The sequence below is a fragment of the Typha angustifolia genome, chromosome 13, assembly GCF_048772165.1.
Source record: "Typha angustifolia cultivar Huaian chromosome 13, ASM4877216v1, whole genome shotgun sequence".
Lineage (NCBI taxonomy): Eukaryota > Viridiplantae > Streptophyta > Magnoliopsida > Poales > Typhaceae > Typha > Typha angustifolia.
The window spans coordinates 11,598,514-11,611,649 of NC_133251.1; the positions used below are offsets into that span (position 1 = coordinate 11,598,514).

At 33.5% G+C, this 13,136-nt stretch overlaps 1 protein-coding gene across 1 annotated transcript; it reads right to left on the reverse strand.

Moving 5' to 3' along the window:
* Positions 1-608: 608 nt before the first annotated feature.
* LOC140774657 (uncharacterized) lies at positions 609-11,369 on the reverse strand. The gene is made up of 3 exons (XM_073117733.1): positions 11,092-11,369; positions 1,319-1,401; positions 609-966 (listed from the first exon to the last, which is right to left on the reverse strand). The coding sequence occupies exons 1-3, from the start codon at positions 11,180-11,182 to the stop codon at positions 772-774; spliced, it is 369 nt and encodes a 122-aa protein (XP_072973834.1). The 5' UTR covers positions 11,183-11,369; the 3' UTR covers positions 609-771.
* Positions 11,370-13,136: the final 1,767 nt, after the last annotated feature.

Genomic DNA, 13,136 nt, shown 5'->3' on the forward strand with positions numbered 1-13,136 from the left:
TTTTCTATCCCAATTATCAGTTGACTAACAGCTGCAATTTGACATGGACCACAGATGCTTAAATTTTGAAATACAAGAGATGAGTTAAAATTAGGCTAAACCACATCGAGTTAATTATAATTTTCCCAAAAAATAAAACCTTAACATTTTCTAGAGAGAGATGGAAGAGTTGTCTAATTCCTTCTTACATCACAAATTTCTTGCCAACTAAGTGAATATGATACAGAGCAGAGAAATATAGAATGAGGTATGCTAATGCCAGTTAGGCAAAATCATCTGTCCAGATATCTACAATAGTCTAACAAGCCATTTGCTTTAATTCATGACAATATTAGTGTTGTTTAAGATTGTCTTTTAACCTAGCATAGCAATATGAAGAAAGAACCTTGTTATAATATGAAGTGTTTCATAGCTCCACTTTTCCCTCACATTAAAGTACATTCTCTTCCTGACTGAACTAAGTCAGCCTTAACATCATTTTTTTCTTTGATACAAAAGAAATAGTAAGACACATACCCTGCTCATAATCATTATAATTAAGAGGTGAAGAAAGCATCTTCCATTACTTTTACTCATCTAAGAACTTAATTAGGTCAAATTACCACAACTTCATCGATAGAAGATATCTCCACTGCTGATTCAAAGTATTCAAGAACAGATAGATATTAACTGATACATAATATAAAGTAGAAAAAGTCATATAAACCATACAATCCCTACGTATCCTAGGATTACATAATACAAGTTTAAACACGAAACAGACCAGTCTGATCAAGGAGACCCATGCTTGGGGGGGCCTGGAGGTGTTGGCCGTGGGACGTAAGGCATGAGAGGAGTTCCATGCTCAATTGGTCCAGCTTTTATACTTGCCTTTGAATTTGGACTTGGATCGAAAGGTGGATAGTCTTCCATGTTTACTTTGGCCAAGTTGCTTGTGGTCCTGGTTCTCATGTCATAATTCATTTCCTGCAATATGCATGTCCATAGTTTATGCATATCTTTAGAAGTGCAATCAAGGAAAGCCCCAACCAATCCTAATCAATTCTCGGGAAAGAACATGTTTTGAAAATCTCCGCCAATTTGGTAAACTTGCTTTAATCTACCAAGATATATTGCAGTACTTGGAAGTTTAAAGACGAATATGATTTGTTTATCAAATGATAGCAAATTTTGATAAAAAGGTCACTACTTAGCGAAGAACTTACTAGGGTAAAGGCAATAACAATTTGGAATTGAATAATACATTTGTTCATTTAACAAATCAGTCACATAACAATCTTAGTTTTTGTGAATGTATAACCAAGTAACCAACACATACCTTCAATTTTCTATTGGTTATTATTGTCGGAACACCTTCAACAGGTACAGGCATAAGAGCTCCATGGTTTACATAGACTAAGTCTGCATTAAAGGTAACTACATGTGTACATTAGATCCCCAGGTGAAAACGTTTGATAGATCGAATAGATACCCAATTGTAAATATGAAAGAAAACTGCAATAGCAGAATAAGAAATTTGCGATGGCAACATCCAATTTCTGAATGAGTGTCAACCACCAAGTCTGAACAATGAAATAGCTTCGAAGATAATTTCACTTCAAGGAAACGAAGAACTTAAAATCTAGGTTGAAAGAAAAGGACCGTGTTCTTGGCATCCAAGTATGCACACATTTGCATAAGCATTAAATCTGCCCTGTCAAGATTGCTATTAGATACACAATCAATTAGATACCAAGAATATGAATTTATGTGCCAGTTGGAATGGCACATGCGAAAGAAAGCATCTCTTATTGCAAAAGACCCTTCGGTCCTACAATGCCCCCCTACCTCTTCCATTCCCCTGCCCTCTCCCTCACTCCTTTAGTGATATGTCCCACTCTCATACAATTATAATAGCCCTCTGTTGTGCTGCATCTCTACCTCCCTTGGGCCCTCTCTTTTGCTACCCTACATCCTCTGTGAAGGAGTTTTCCTCTTGGACCATGCATAAGTACAACATGTCATGCCAACACTAGGCACAACATATGTTGCCACACTTACCACCCTGGCACCAGCCAAGACAAGCGATCCAACTAGCACAACTATTCTTAGTGTAACAATTAAAAGGAGAGAATTAGTGAACTAACAAACTAAACAAAAGGTGACTGCTTAAACTTTTGCTTCAATGATCAAGTTGAAAATATCTCGCAGACAAATCTAAAATGGAAGGTAAAGAGAAAGAGAGATAGTTTGAAACACAAATAATATATAACAGGACACACCCTTACAGATTATGCGGTAACATAGGACAATAGGAGAGAATCACAGTATCCATAGTAAGACAAAGTGGATTTAACAAACTATAGCAAATTACAACAATTCAAAGTTCCAGTAGCAGTGTTAAATTGGTACATTTAGGGTCAAGTATAACAGTAGCAGTGGACTTTATACTAGAACAATTACTGACTCAATAACTTACTAAAGTAAAGCTCACATACACAAAAGTCCCACTGGAATACTGTCAACAGCGATCTTGCATGATATATAGTTATATACACAGTAAGTGGGTTCTACCATCTTAAAGTTCCCGTAGCAAAATTACTCAATGTTCACTACCGCATGCAAAGATTCGAGACAGCAAGATTTCTGAAAGTAGAATTAACATGGTTTGTCGTTACATGAGAAATAAACTTATGGAATTCTAAATTAGCCCAACACTCTTATGATAATATATGAAGCTTTTATCAAAGTTTTCTGTATTTTGACCTAGGTATAGCAATAAATTCTGTTTTCCTAAAGCCTCCTCGTATTAAAAATTTGAAACATGCTTATTGCAAAAAGAAAAAGAAAAAGGAAATAAAAATGCTACTGGTATACCATCACTACTATCTCAGGCAACATCATATCCGTCAAAGAGGACTCTCCTCCTGAAAACCAAAGGATCATCGTATCTCTCAAAGATAATTAGTTAAACGTGATCATTGGGCGGGTCGGGATTTTCGGACTAACCGGGCTTAAGTATTTGTCCACAGCCCGACCCATCAATCACTCAAGTCCAGCTGGGCCGGATTCGGACCAGGCTAGAATAGTCTATCCCGTTACCACCTGTCAGCCCGTGAGATATCGAGTTGGCCGGACCGGCCCAGGCTTTGCCGATTAAGATTTTCAACGACGAGTTCTCATCGCAAAGAGAAAAAATTTCGGCTTGAAGTCGCAGTGGATTACGTCATGTCGGTGGCTCGGCTCATGTAAATACTCGCCAACTCCCTCCAGCGAGAAGCACCATCAGAAAGGCTGGGCGTGATCGGTAGGCGGCAAGCTCGGAGACATGGACGATGGAGTAGTGTAAGATGGCGCACGCGTGATTTAAGTGCGTGGGCGCCACGGTGTGGCGGCGCGCTAAGCCGCCATGGGGGGACGGCAAGGGCCCATGGTCGCGGCCTCCCCGGGAAAAGGAGAGTATGGTTTACCCCGGTCCCCGCGCTAGTGCTATACAGCGCACTACTTGTGGTCTTGAGAAGTTGTGCCATTGTGGGTGGTGGCCAACTGTTGCTAGTTGGCCACTGCCCATATGACCATTTTTTTTTTATTTTACTTGGGCTGTCGACCACTTGGCCTCAAAGTGAAATTTTTTAAGAGTTTTATAAAAATCACCCCATATTTCACCATTATTATTGTTCACCCGAATTTATAGAGCCAGTTGACCGACTACGTTCACACCGCGTTTGAACGCGCTCTCAGAAGTTTACACATACAGAGAATACATTCAGATCGTTCGAATGCGAAAACAAGCGTTCGCACATATAGAGAACGCGTTGTAAATAAAGTAAATAAAAAATAAAAAAATAAAATAAAATAAATGAGCAGATGTAAAAAAATAAATAGTTAAACAAACGAGTAAATAGAAATATTTTTATAATTAAACAAATAGTTACACCAAAATTAGGAGGATTTCTTTTTTTTTTTTTTTGCTTTTTTGCATCACTATAGAATGAGCACATCCCAACTAGGTTGGCACCTACCCACCTATCTATCATTTGCATAATCCATCCATTAATTGTAAAAAACAAAATTACATTAGTCATTGAGATTTAAAAACTCAAATTCTATATGGACGAAATGATCGTCCATTTACGATCTAGATTCGGCAGCATACCAATCTTGTAGGCACATCAGCGCTTTAATTGTTTCTTTTCCCAAACATGATCTACGTTGATCAATCAATCCCCTACTTATACTAAAAGCAGATTCTGAAGGTATAGTAGACATAGGAATGGTCAATATATCACGGGCCATGGCAACAACAATTGAAAATCTCGTCTCATTTGTCTTTCACCATACTAAAGTATCTATTTCATCCTCACTTACAAAATGATTGTAATATGCTTAAAGCTCAGTGATACCCCCCGACATTGATGAAATTCTCATTTTAAATCGGACAAGTAATGACTTCTTAGTACTACTACTTTCAGGAGAAATAATAAAAGATGAAGACGCAGAGGAATAAGAACCATATATAATAAAATAATCATTAAAAGGCCTTTCAAAATAACTTTTAATAGTTACCGCGCAAGAAACATAGTTATCTTGTTTATCTTCATATAAACTATTAAAAATATCAAAAAAGGCCGATCTCTTTAAGTTGAGGTTCTAATAAAATGCCAAAATCAATAAATAAATAAAAATATTCAAAATATATAGCATATTTAGTTTTCATTTTTTGTAAAACATTATGTAAAATCCGATCATTTTTAAAAGCAATAAAAAGTTGAATAATATTAACAAATTGCATACCAGCGATTGTAATTGTAGGAGAATAAGAACTTGATAACATATCAGTAGCATCAAAAAATGTTTTTAAAAAATCTCATATTTTTTCTGCATTTTCCCGTTCTAAATCAATAGAACATTCTAGTTTATTATTAATATCTAAAAAACATAAAAAATTATAGCTTTTTGATATTCAAGTATTAATTCTAACATTTCATAAGTAGAGTTTCATCTATGTTGTACATCCAATTGAAGTTTTTTAGCTTTTAATCCACCTTTTACATATATTTACAAATGTTCTAGCTCTTTTATCATTAAAAATGATATAATATATAATTTCTCTACTTTTATGAATTAGCTCAATAATTTGTTAGACACCTTTATACAATTAAATTCACAATATGACAGATACATCTGTTATGTAATAATTCACCATTACAAAGTAAAGAAAGAAAACATCAAAAATTAGAAATTGTGGAATCATTATAAGATGCATTATCAAGAGTGAGAGAAAAAAACTTATTTTGAATATTATAACTTGTTAACTCTTGAATAATAGTACGAGAAAGATATTCACCAGTATGACTCTCATCAAGCTTTCGAAAAGAAATTATTTATTTTTATATTTTTCAATTATCATCAATATAATGTGCAGTTATACACATAAAAAACCAACGTTGGCATGAAGTCCAAATATCACTAGTAAAAAAATTTCTAGATTTTAATTTTTCAAAATCTAAAATTAATTTTTCTTTTTCTTCAGCAAAATATTTTAAAACATCTCTTCTAATTGTATGACGAGAAACTTTTTTAAAAGCCGGATTAAAACCTCTTTGTAAATAACCTTCAAGTTTCAGATCATCACCCATAACAAAATGTTTATTTCTACAAATAATATATTTAACTATTTCTTTACGAGCATTTTCATAATTCCATTGAAAATTAGAAATATTTTTGAAAGTATCTTGATTAAGCAACATTTGACCAATATCAAGTTGACATATTTTTTGTTTGTCTTTAATATGTTTCATTAGGTGAGTAGTGTCATTCTTAGCTAATGCAAAAATATCATAATTATATTGAAGACATTTAGCTCTACAATCTATAACATTATCTTAGCTATCTTTCGTTTCAATTATTTTAAAATACTTCTAAACTTCGGACTTTAATCTCTTAGAACTGCCTGATGATGAAGTCAAAGCCAGAATTTCCAGATCAGGTTGAGGTTGAGATGTGGGTGTAGGATTAATTGAATCTCCGTCCTCCAATTGCGATTCTATATGATCATCTCAAACAAATTCATATTGGAGAGAATTTACTAATTTGAAGACAAAATCTTGAAACTTTTAATTTAGAAAGAACTTGAGAGATTAGAGAATTTGAGAATATATAATGAATTTAGAAAATTTATCATCTATTTATAAGCATGAGAAAGATAAAAATTACCAAAATACCCCTATAAACTAGTTGTTTATTCCTGTTAAAAGGGTAAAATGGTAAAAAAAAGTGAAGGTCCTATTTTACTAATTTTAAAAAAAAAAGCTATTTTTAGAATATTTTTTACCGTTACATATTTTTTTAAAATATTTTTATTCTTCTCTGTTTTAAAAAAAGTACATTAAAAAAAAATTAAATAGTACATGTTGGGCTGATATGTGATGGGAGGAGGTGGGATAAAAAATTTAAACAGTACTTATACTTGGGCTGAATTGTAATGGGAGAGATGGGCAAAAAAGATTATAAAACGATACAGTATACAAAATTTCCCATTACTTTTCACTCTAGTAGGCGGGCCAAACGAGCGGGCGGGTTGATGAGCCGAGTCGAACGGGCGGGCTTCCAGGCCGGGCCGGGCGGGCAAAGATTTGGCCCGTGCCACCCGTTGGTAGTTCGAGCTGGGCCTGATGATCAGGTCTATAATTAGTTATCAAATTTTCCCATTTAATAATCTTCCAGTCAGTCAAAGCTCTAATAGGCATACTCTATGTCAAATTCTGAATTCTTGAGACTATAAAATCACATCAGACTATTAGATATGAGCTACCTATCTGACCTAGTGATAATAAATTTAAAGCAAGTGAGAAGCAACTCCTGCATCAGCAAGATGTTATAATTAAACGATTAAAAAACAAAGAGCATCATAAGCAATTAGACCTGAGCATCGGACCCAGCCCGCCCGTGCCCGGCCCAGACCCAGTTTGGGCCCGACACGAGCCCGGGCCCGAACTACCAACGGGCCAACCCTTTGCCCGCCTAGCCTGACCCAAAAGCCCGCCCATTTGGCCTGACTCGAAAGCCCGCCCGTTCGGCCCGCCTGCTACAATGAAAAATAACAAGAAATTTTGTACATTGTACCGTTTTATAATATTTTTAGCCAATCTCTCCCATCACAATTCAGCCCAAGTACAGGTACTGTTTAAATATTTTAGCCCACCTCCCATCAAATATCAGCCCATGTACAATTTAATTTTTTTTAATATACTTTTTTTTTAAACAGAGAAAACCAGAAATATTTAAAAAAAATATGTAACGGTAAAAAATATTCTAAAAATAGCTAAAATTTTTTTGAAAATTAGCAAAATAGGACCTCCACTTTTTTTTTTACTATTTTACCCTTTTAACAGAAATAAACTAGTTTATAGGAATAGTTTGGTAAGTTTTACCTTTCTCATGCTTATAAATAGATGATAAATTTTCTAAATTCATTACACATTCTCAAATTTTCTAATCTCTCAAGATCTTTCCAAATTAAAGGTTTTAAGATTTTATCTTCAAATTAGCAAATTCTCTCCAATATGGATTCTTTTGATGATCATATAGAATTGCAATTGGAGAGCGAAAATTCAATTAATCCTACACCCACATTTCAACCTCAACCTAATCTGAAAACTCTAACTTCAGTTTCATCATCAAGTAGTTTTAAGAAATTAAAGTCCGAAGTTTAGAAGTATTTCAAAATAATTGAAACGAAAGATAACTAAGATAATGTTATAGATTATAGAGCTAAATGTCTTCAATGTAATCATAATTTTTCTGCATTAACTAAGAATAGCATTACTCACCTAATGAGGCATATTAAAGACAAGCATAAAAAAGGTCAACTTGATATTGATCAAATGTTGCTTAATCAAGGTGCTTTCAAAAATATTTCTAATTTTCAATGAAATTATAAAAATGCTCGTAAAGAAATAGTTAAATATATTATTCGTAGAAATAAACCTTTTGCTATGGGTGATGATCCGAAACTTGAAGGTTGTTTACAAAGAGATTTTAATCTGGCTTTCAAAAGAATTTCTCGTCATACAATTAGAAGAGATGTTTTAAAATATTTTGCTAAATAAAAATAAAAATTAATTTTAGATTTTGAAAAATTAAAATCTAGAATTTATTTTACTAGTGATATTTAGGCGTCATGCCAACGTTGGTCTTTTATGTATATCACCACACATTTTATTGATGATAATTGAAAAATACAAAACCGAATAATCTTTTCCAAAAGCTTGATGAGAGTCATACTGGTGAATATCTTTCTCGTACTATTGTTCAAAAGTCAACAAGTTATAATATCCAAAATAATGTTTTTTCTCTCACTCTTGATAATGCATCTAATAATGATTCCAAAATTTCTAATTTTTGAAAATTTTTTCTTTACTTTGTAATGGTGAATTATTACATAATAGATGTGTCATATTATGAATTTAATTATACAAAGTGGTCTAAAAAAATTGCTAAATTAATTCATAACATTAGAGAAATTATACATCATATCATTTTTAATGATAAAAGAGAGAACATTTACAAATATATGTAAAAGGTGTGGATTAAACTATACTTATGAAATGTTAGAATTAGTACTTGAATATCAAAAAGCTATAATTTCTTATGTTTCTATAGATATTAATAATAAACTAGAATATCCTACTGATTTAGAATGGAAAATACAGAATGTTGGTATACAACTTATTAATATTATTCAACTTTTTATTGCTTTTAAAAATGATCGGATTTTACATAATGTTTTACAAAAAATAAAAACTAAATATGCTAAATATTTTAAATATTTTCCTTTACTTATTGGTTTTGGCATTTTACTAAAACCTCAACTTAAAAGAGACTAGCTTTTTTGATATTTTTAATAATTTATATGAAGATAAACAAGATGACTATATTTGTTGCACAGTAACTATTAAAAGTTTTTTTGAAAGACTTTTTAATAATTAGTCTATTATATATGGTTCTTTTTTCTCTACGCCTTCTTCTGTTATTCCTCCTGAAAGTGGTAGTATTAAGAAGTCATTGCACGCCTGACTTAAAATTAAGAAAACTTCATGAATGTCGAAAGAAATCACTGAGCTTCAAGCATATTATAATCATTTTGTAAGTAAGGATGAGATAAATACTTTAGTACGATGTAAGGCAAATGAGACAAGATTTTTAATTGTTGCTGCCATGGCCCGTGATATATTGACCATTCCTATACCTATTGTACCTTCAGAACCTACTTTCAATACAAGTGGGCGATTGATTGATTAACATAGATCATCTTTGAAAAAAAAATAATTGAAGCGCTGATGTGCCTATAAGATTGGTATGCTGCCGAATCTAGATCGCAAATAGACGACCATTTTGCAATAGAAAATATAGAATTTGAGTTTTTAAATCTCAATGACTAATATAATTTTATTTTATTTTTTACAATTAATGGATGGATTATATAAATGATAGATAGGTGGGTAGGTGCCAACCTAGTTGGAATGTGCTCATTCTATAATGATGCAAACAAAAAATCCTTCTAATTTTGGTGTAACTATTTATTTAATTATAAAAATATTTCTATTTACTCATTTGTTTAACTATTTATTTTTTTACATCTGCTCATTTATTTTTATTTATTTTTATTCTAATTTTTTATTTACAATGCGTTTTCTGTTTGTGCGAACGCCTGTTTTCGCGTTCGAACGGCCTGAATGCATTCTCTGTATGTGTGAACTCCTGAGAGCACGTTCGAACGCAATGCGAACGCGGTGTGAACGCAGTCGGCCAACTGGCTGTGTAAATTTGGGTGAATAATAATAATTGTGAAATATGGGGTGTTTTTTATAAAACTCTTAAAAAATCCCACTTTAAGGCCAAGTGGCCGACAGCCCGAGTAAAATAAAAAAAATGGCCAAGTGGGCAGTGGCCAATTGGCAACAGCTGGCCACCACCCACAATGGCACAACTCTTCAAGACCACAAGTAGTGCGCTGTATAGCACTAGCGCGGGGACCGAGGTAGACCATAAACTCTCCTTCTTCTCCCGGGGAGGCCGTGACCATGGGCCCTCACCGTCCCCCCACGGTGACTTGGCGCGTCGACGCACCGTGGTGCCCACGCACTTTAATCACGCGTGCGCCACCTTGCACTCCTCCATCATCCACGTCTCCAAGCTCGTCGCCTACCAACCGCGCCCAGCCTCTTGCCGTCCGAGAGGTCATGAAGGCACCCTTCGAGGCCTTTCTGATGGTGCTTCTCGTCAAAGGGAGTTGGCGAGTGTTCACGCTGGCCGAGCCACCAGCGACTTCAAGCCGGAAAATTTTCTCTTTGCGATGAGAACTCGCCGCTGAAAATCTTAATCGGTAGAGCCTGGCCCGGCCAACTTGATATCTCACGAGCCGACTGGCGGTAACGGGCTAAACTATTCTAGCCCGGCCCGAACACGACCCAAGTGATTGGTGGGTCGGGCCGTGGACAAATACTTAAGCCCGCCCAAACCCGGCCCGGCTCACGTGATGATCATGTCTATAGGCAGTCTATCATTCACACTACTGAAGGAAGTATAATTAAAACACAGTGAATATTTTATTCAAAGAAACAATTTATATTTTGATTCAAACTAGTCAGACATAAGGAAAATAAAGATATTCTTAAATTTCAAATAGAAGTGCTAGACTAAAATTTGGGGAACCCTCTATTACATAGTCCAAGTAATCTAGTCAATGAATCAATTAGTAAATATATTTTCTTACTACAGTAAACCACTCTGACACAAATTGATAGACTAAACAATAGGGAGTCTAATCACACCAAAATTTTAACTTGACATGTCTGGTGTTAGCAAATTCCATTTACTAGCTTAATCCCGTATTACCCACGATTCCATTTGCATCTCACTTTGTACTCAATGTGGGACTAACATCCTAAAGAAAGAAGATGCTTGTATAATTAAGTAGAATACGAAAAACTGAATCTTTTTCCCTGTCAAATCACAAAAATGGCAACACAAATTTCACACCACAACTGCTTAGTCTATCTCTTTTCAATCCAAGAAAAAGGAAAACCCCTGATGGGAGGATCACAGTACCTGGGTCACCACCGCTGCTCTCACTCAAGGAAAGGAGCACCAGAGCCACACTGGCCACTACGAGCAAGACCCAAATCCCCAAACACCTCATCTCCTCCTCCGATCCTTGAAACCCAAAGGACAACACCAAGAAGAGGGAACCGATCTTATCTTGAAGTAATAGAGGAGCCCACGAAGAAATGGGATAGAAGAGAGCGGAGGGAGAGTTTACTTCCGTCACCGCCGCAACAGATTACGCGGGAGATGGTTTCCATTCCTCGCGCTCTCTCTTTTTTAAGTATTTTTCGTCATGGGAGAGAGCGAGAGAGTGAGAAGGTGGCGTGAGAGGAAGTGAAGGGGAATTGAATGCGAGAGTTGGCGGTGGAAATCGAGCCCACTAAGCTGACACAACTGAGACGGGACGGGACGCGACGGGACGGAGCGGGACTCGAGTACACTGTAGGAAAGGAGCACGTAAATTTATCTAAATTATAAATTTGTATACTCTTATTTATTTTAATTTTAATTTTAAAGTTTATCTATTTCATTTATAAATTGATCGTAATGCTCTTATATCACTATCACCTGTTTTACTTATATATCTCTCTTCTTATTTTATATTCATGAGAAAATAAGAGATATGTACTGTGTGAAGAGGAGATGTAAAATATTAATTACTTCTCTATTCTTTTACTGTAACAACGTCACAATACTTCTTTTCAGTATAAATAAAGAATCTTTTAACAAATTAAATTTTCTCTTTCTATTTCACCTATCTAAAACTTAGATAAACAACTTAATCTATAGTTATTTTTCACATAAATGGTACTGTAACAGTAGATCAGCATTGAAAATACCCTTCTTTACTCATTTTAAATAATTTCACTACCCTAAGATGTTAAAGGCAAAATTTTATAAATGATACAATATTACTATTAAGTAATTTTTGTTTGGTATAATGAAGTCAAAATTTTGACTACTTTGTGGAGAATAAAGATCTCATCTCTAGAATGAATTAAGATAATATTCATAAATTTCTTATATATATCATGTATATTCATCTTCAAATTATGTAAAATTTCAACTTTGAATTTTATAAATATATTTATAAAGTTTTAGATATATTTATAAAATTCGGAAGTAGAACTTCATGCTTCGTAATTATATTTTAGATTCTTAATGTATACTGTTTAGGATTCATAATTATATATACGGGAAAATATATGCACAAAGATGCGCTAAGGTAAACTTTTGTAACTATAATTTAGATTCTACATATTTATTTTCGAATTCAGTAGATATATTTATAGATTTCTTATACATGTAACTTAGAATCCATACTTACGATTCTTGAATCAATGTTTATTTACTTTTTATACTGCAGGATATGTGCACCTTTTTACAACATTTCACAACTATGTTAGAAGAATCCGGATTCCACAATTAGTAACTATGAAATATATAATTACTTTTTTTAATTCATAATTAGTGATTGATTTAGTTTATGGTTAAAAATATAATATTATAAATTATATTGATATATACTGCAAACCCCCCCCCCCCCCCAAAAAAAAAAACATAAAAGTGGGCTTGACCATAAAATAAATAAATAATGCATATTTAGTGTAAAAAAACCTATTAATTCTTCCTTATTCAGAAATTATAATCAAATATTATTTCTAAAATTTTATATTTAACTCCTTTTTTCCGTTATTTTTAGGGTATTCAAATTACCTTTTCGCCTATAGTTTAGACTAATATAAAACTATTAACTTTTTTATCCAAACTTAATTAAAAAAATATAAATATTTATAATACTACTATATATGATATAAATAACTTCAGTAAATATGAACATTCTACCTATATTGGAAGATTGAAATTTTTTATTGCATGATCGTATATTAAAAGGAGATATAATAATGATAGTTAGTAATAACTAAGACTTAAAGCTTGTGATTTTAGATAGAAAAAGATTAAAAAAAAATTGAAGTACATTCTTTTTTTAAATTTAAAGAATAGCATCCCATGACTAAATTTAATAAAAGAAAGAGTTCTCGTATTAT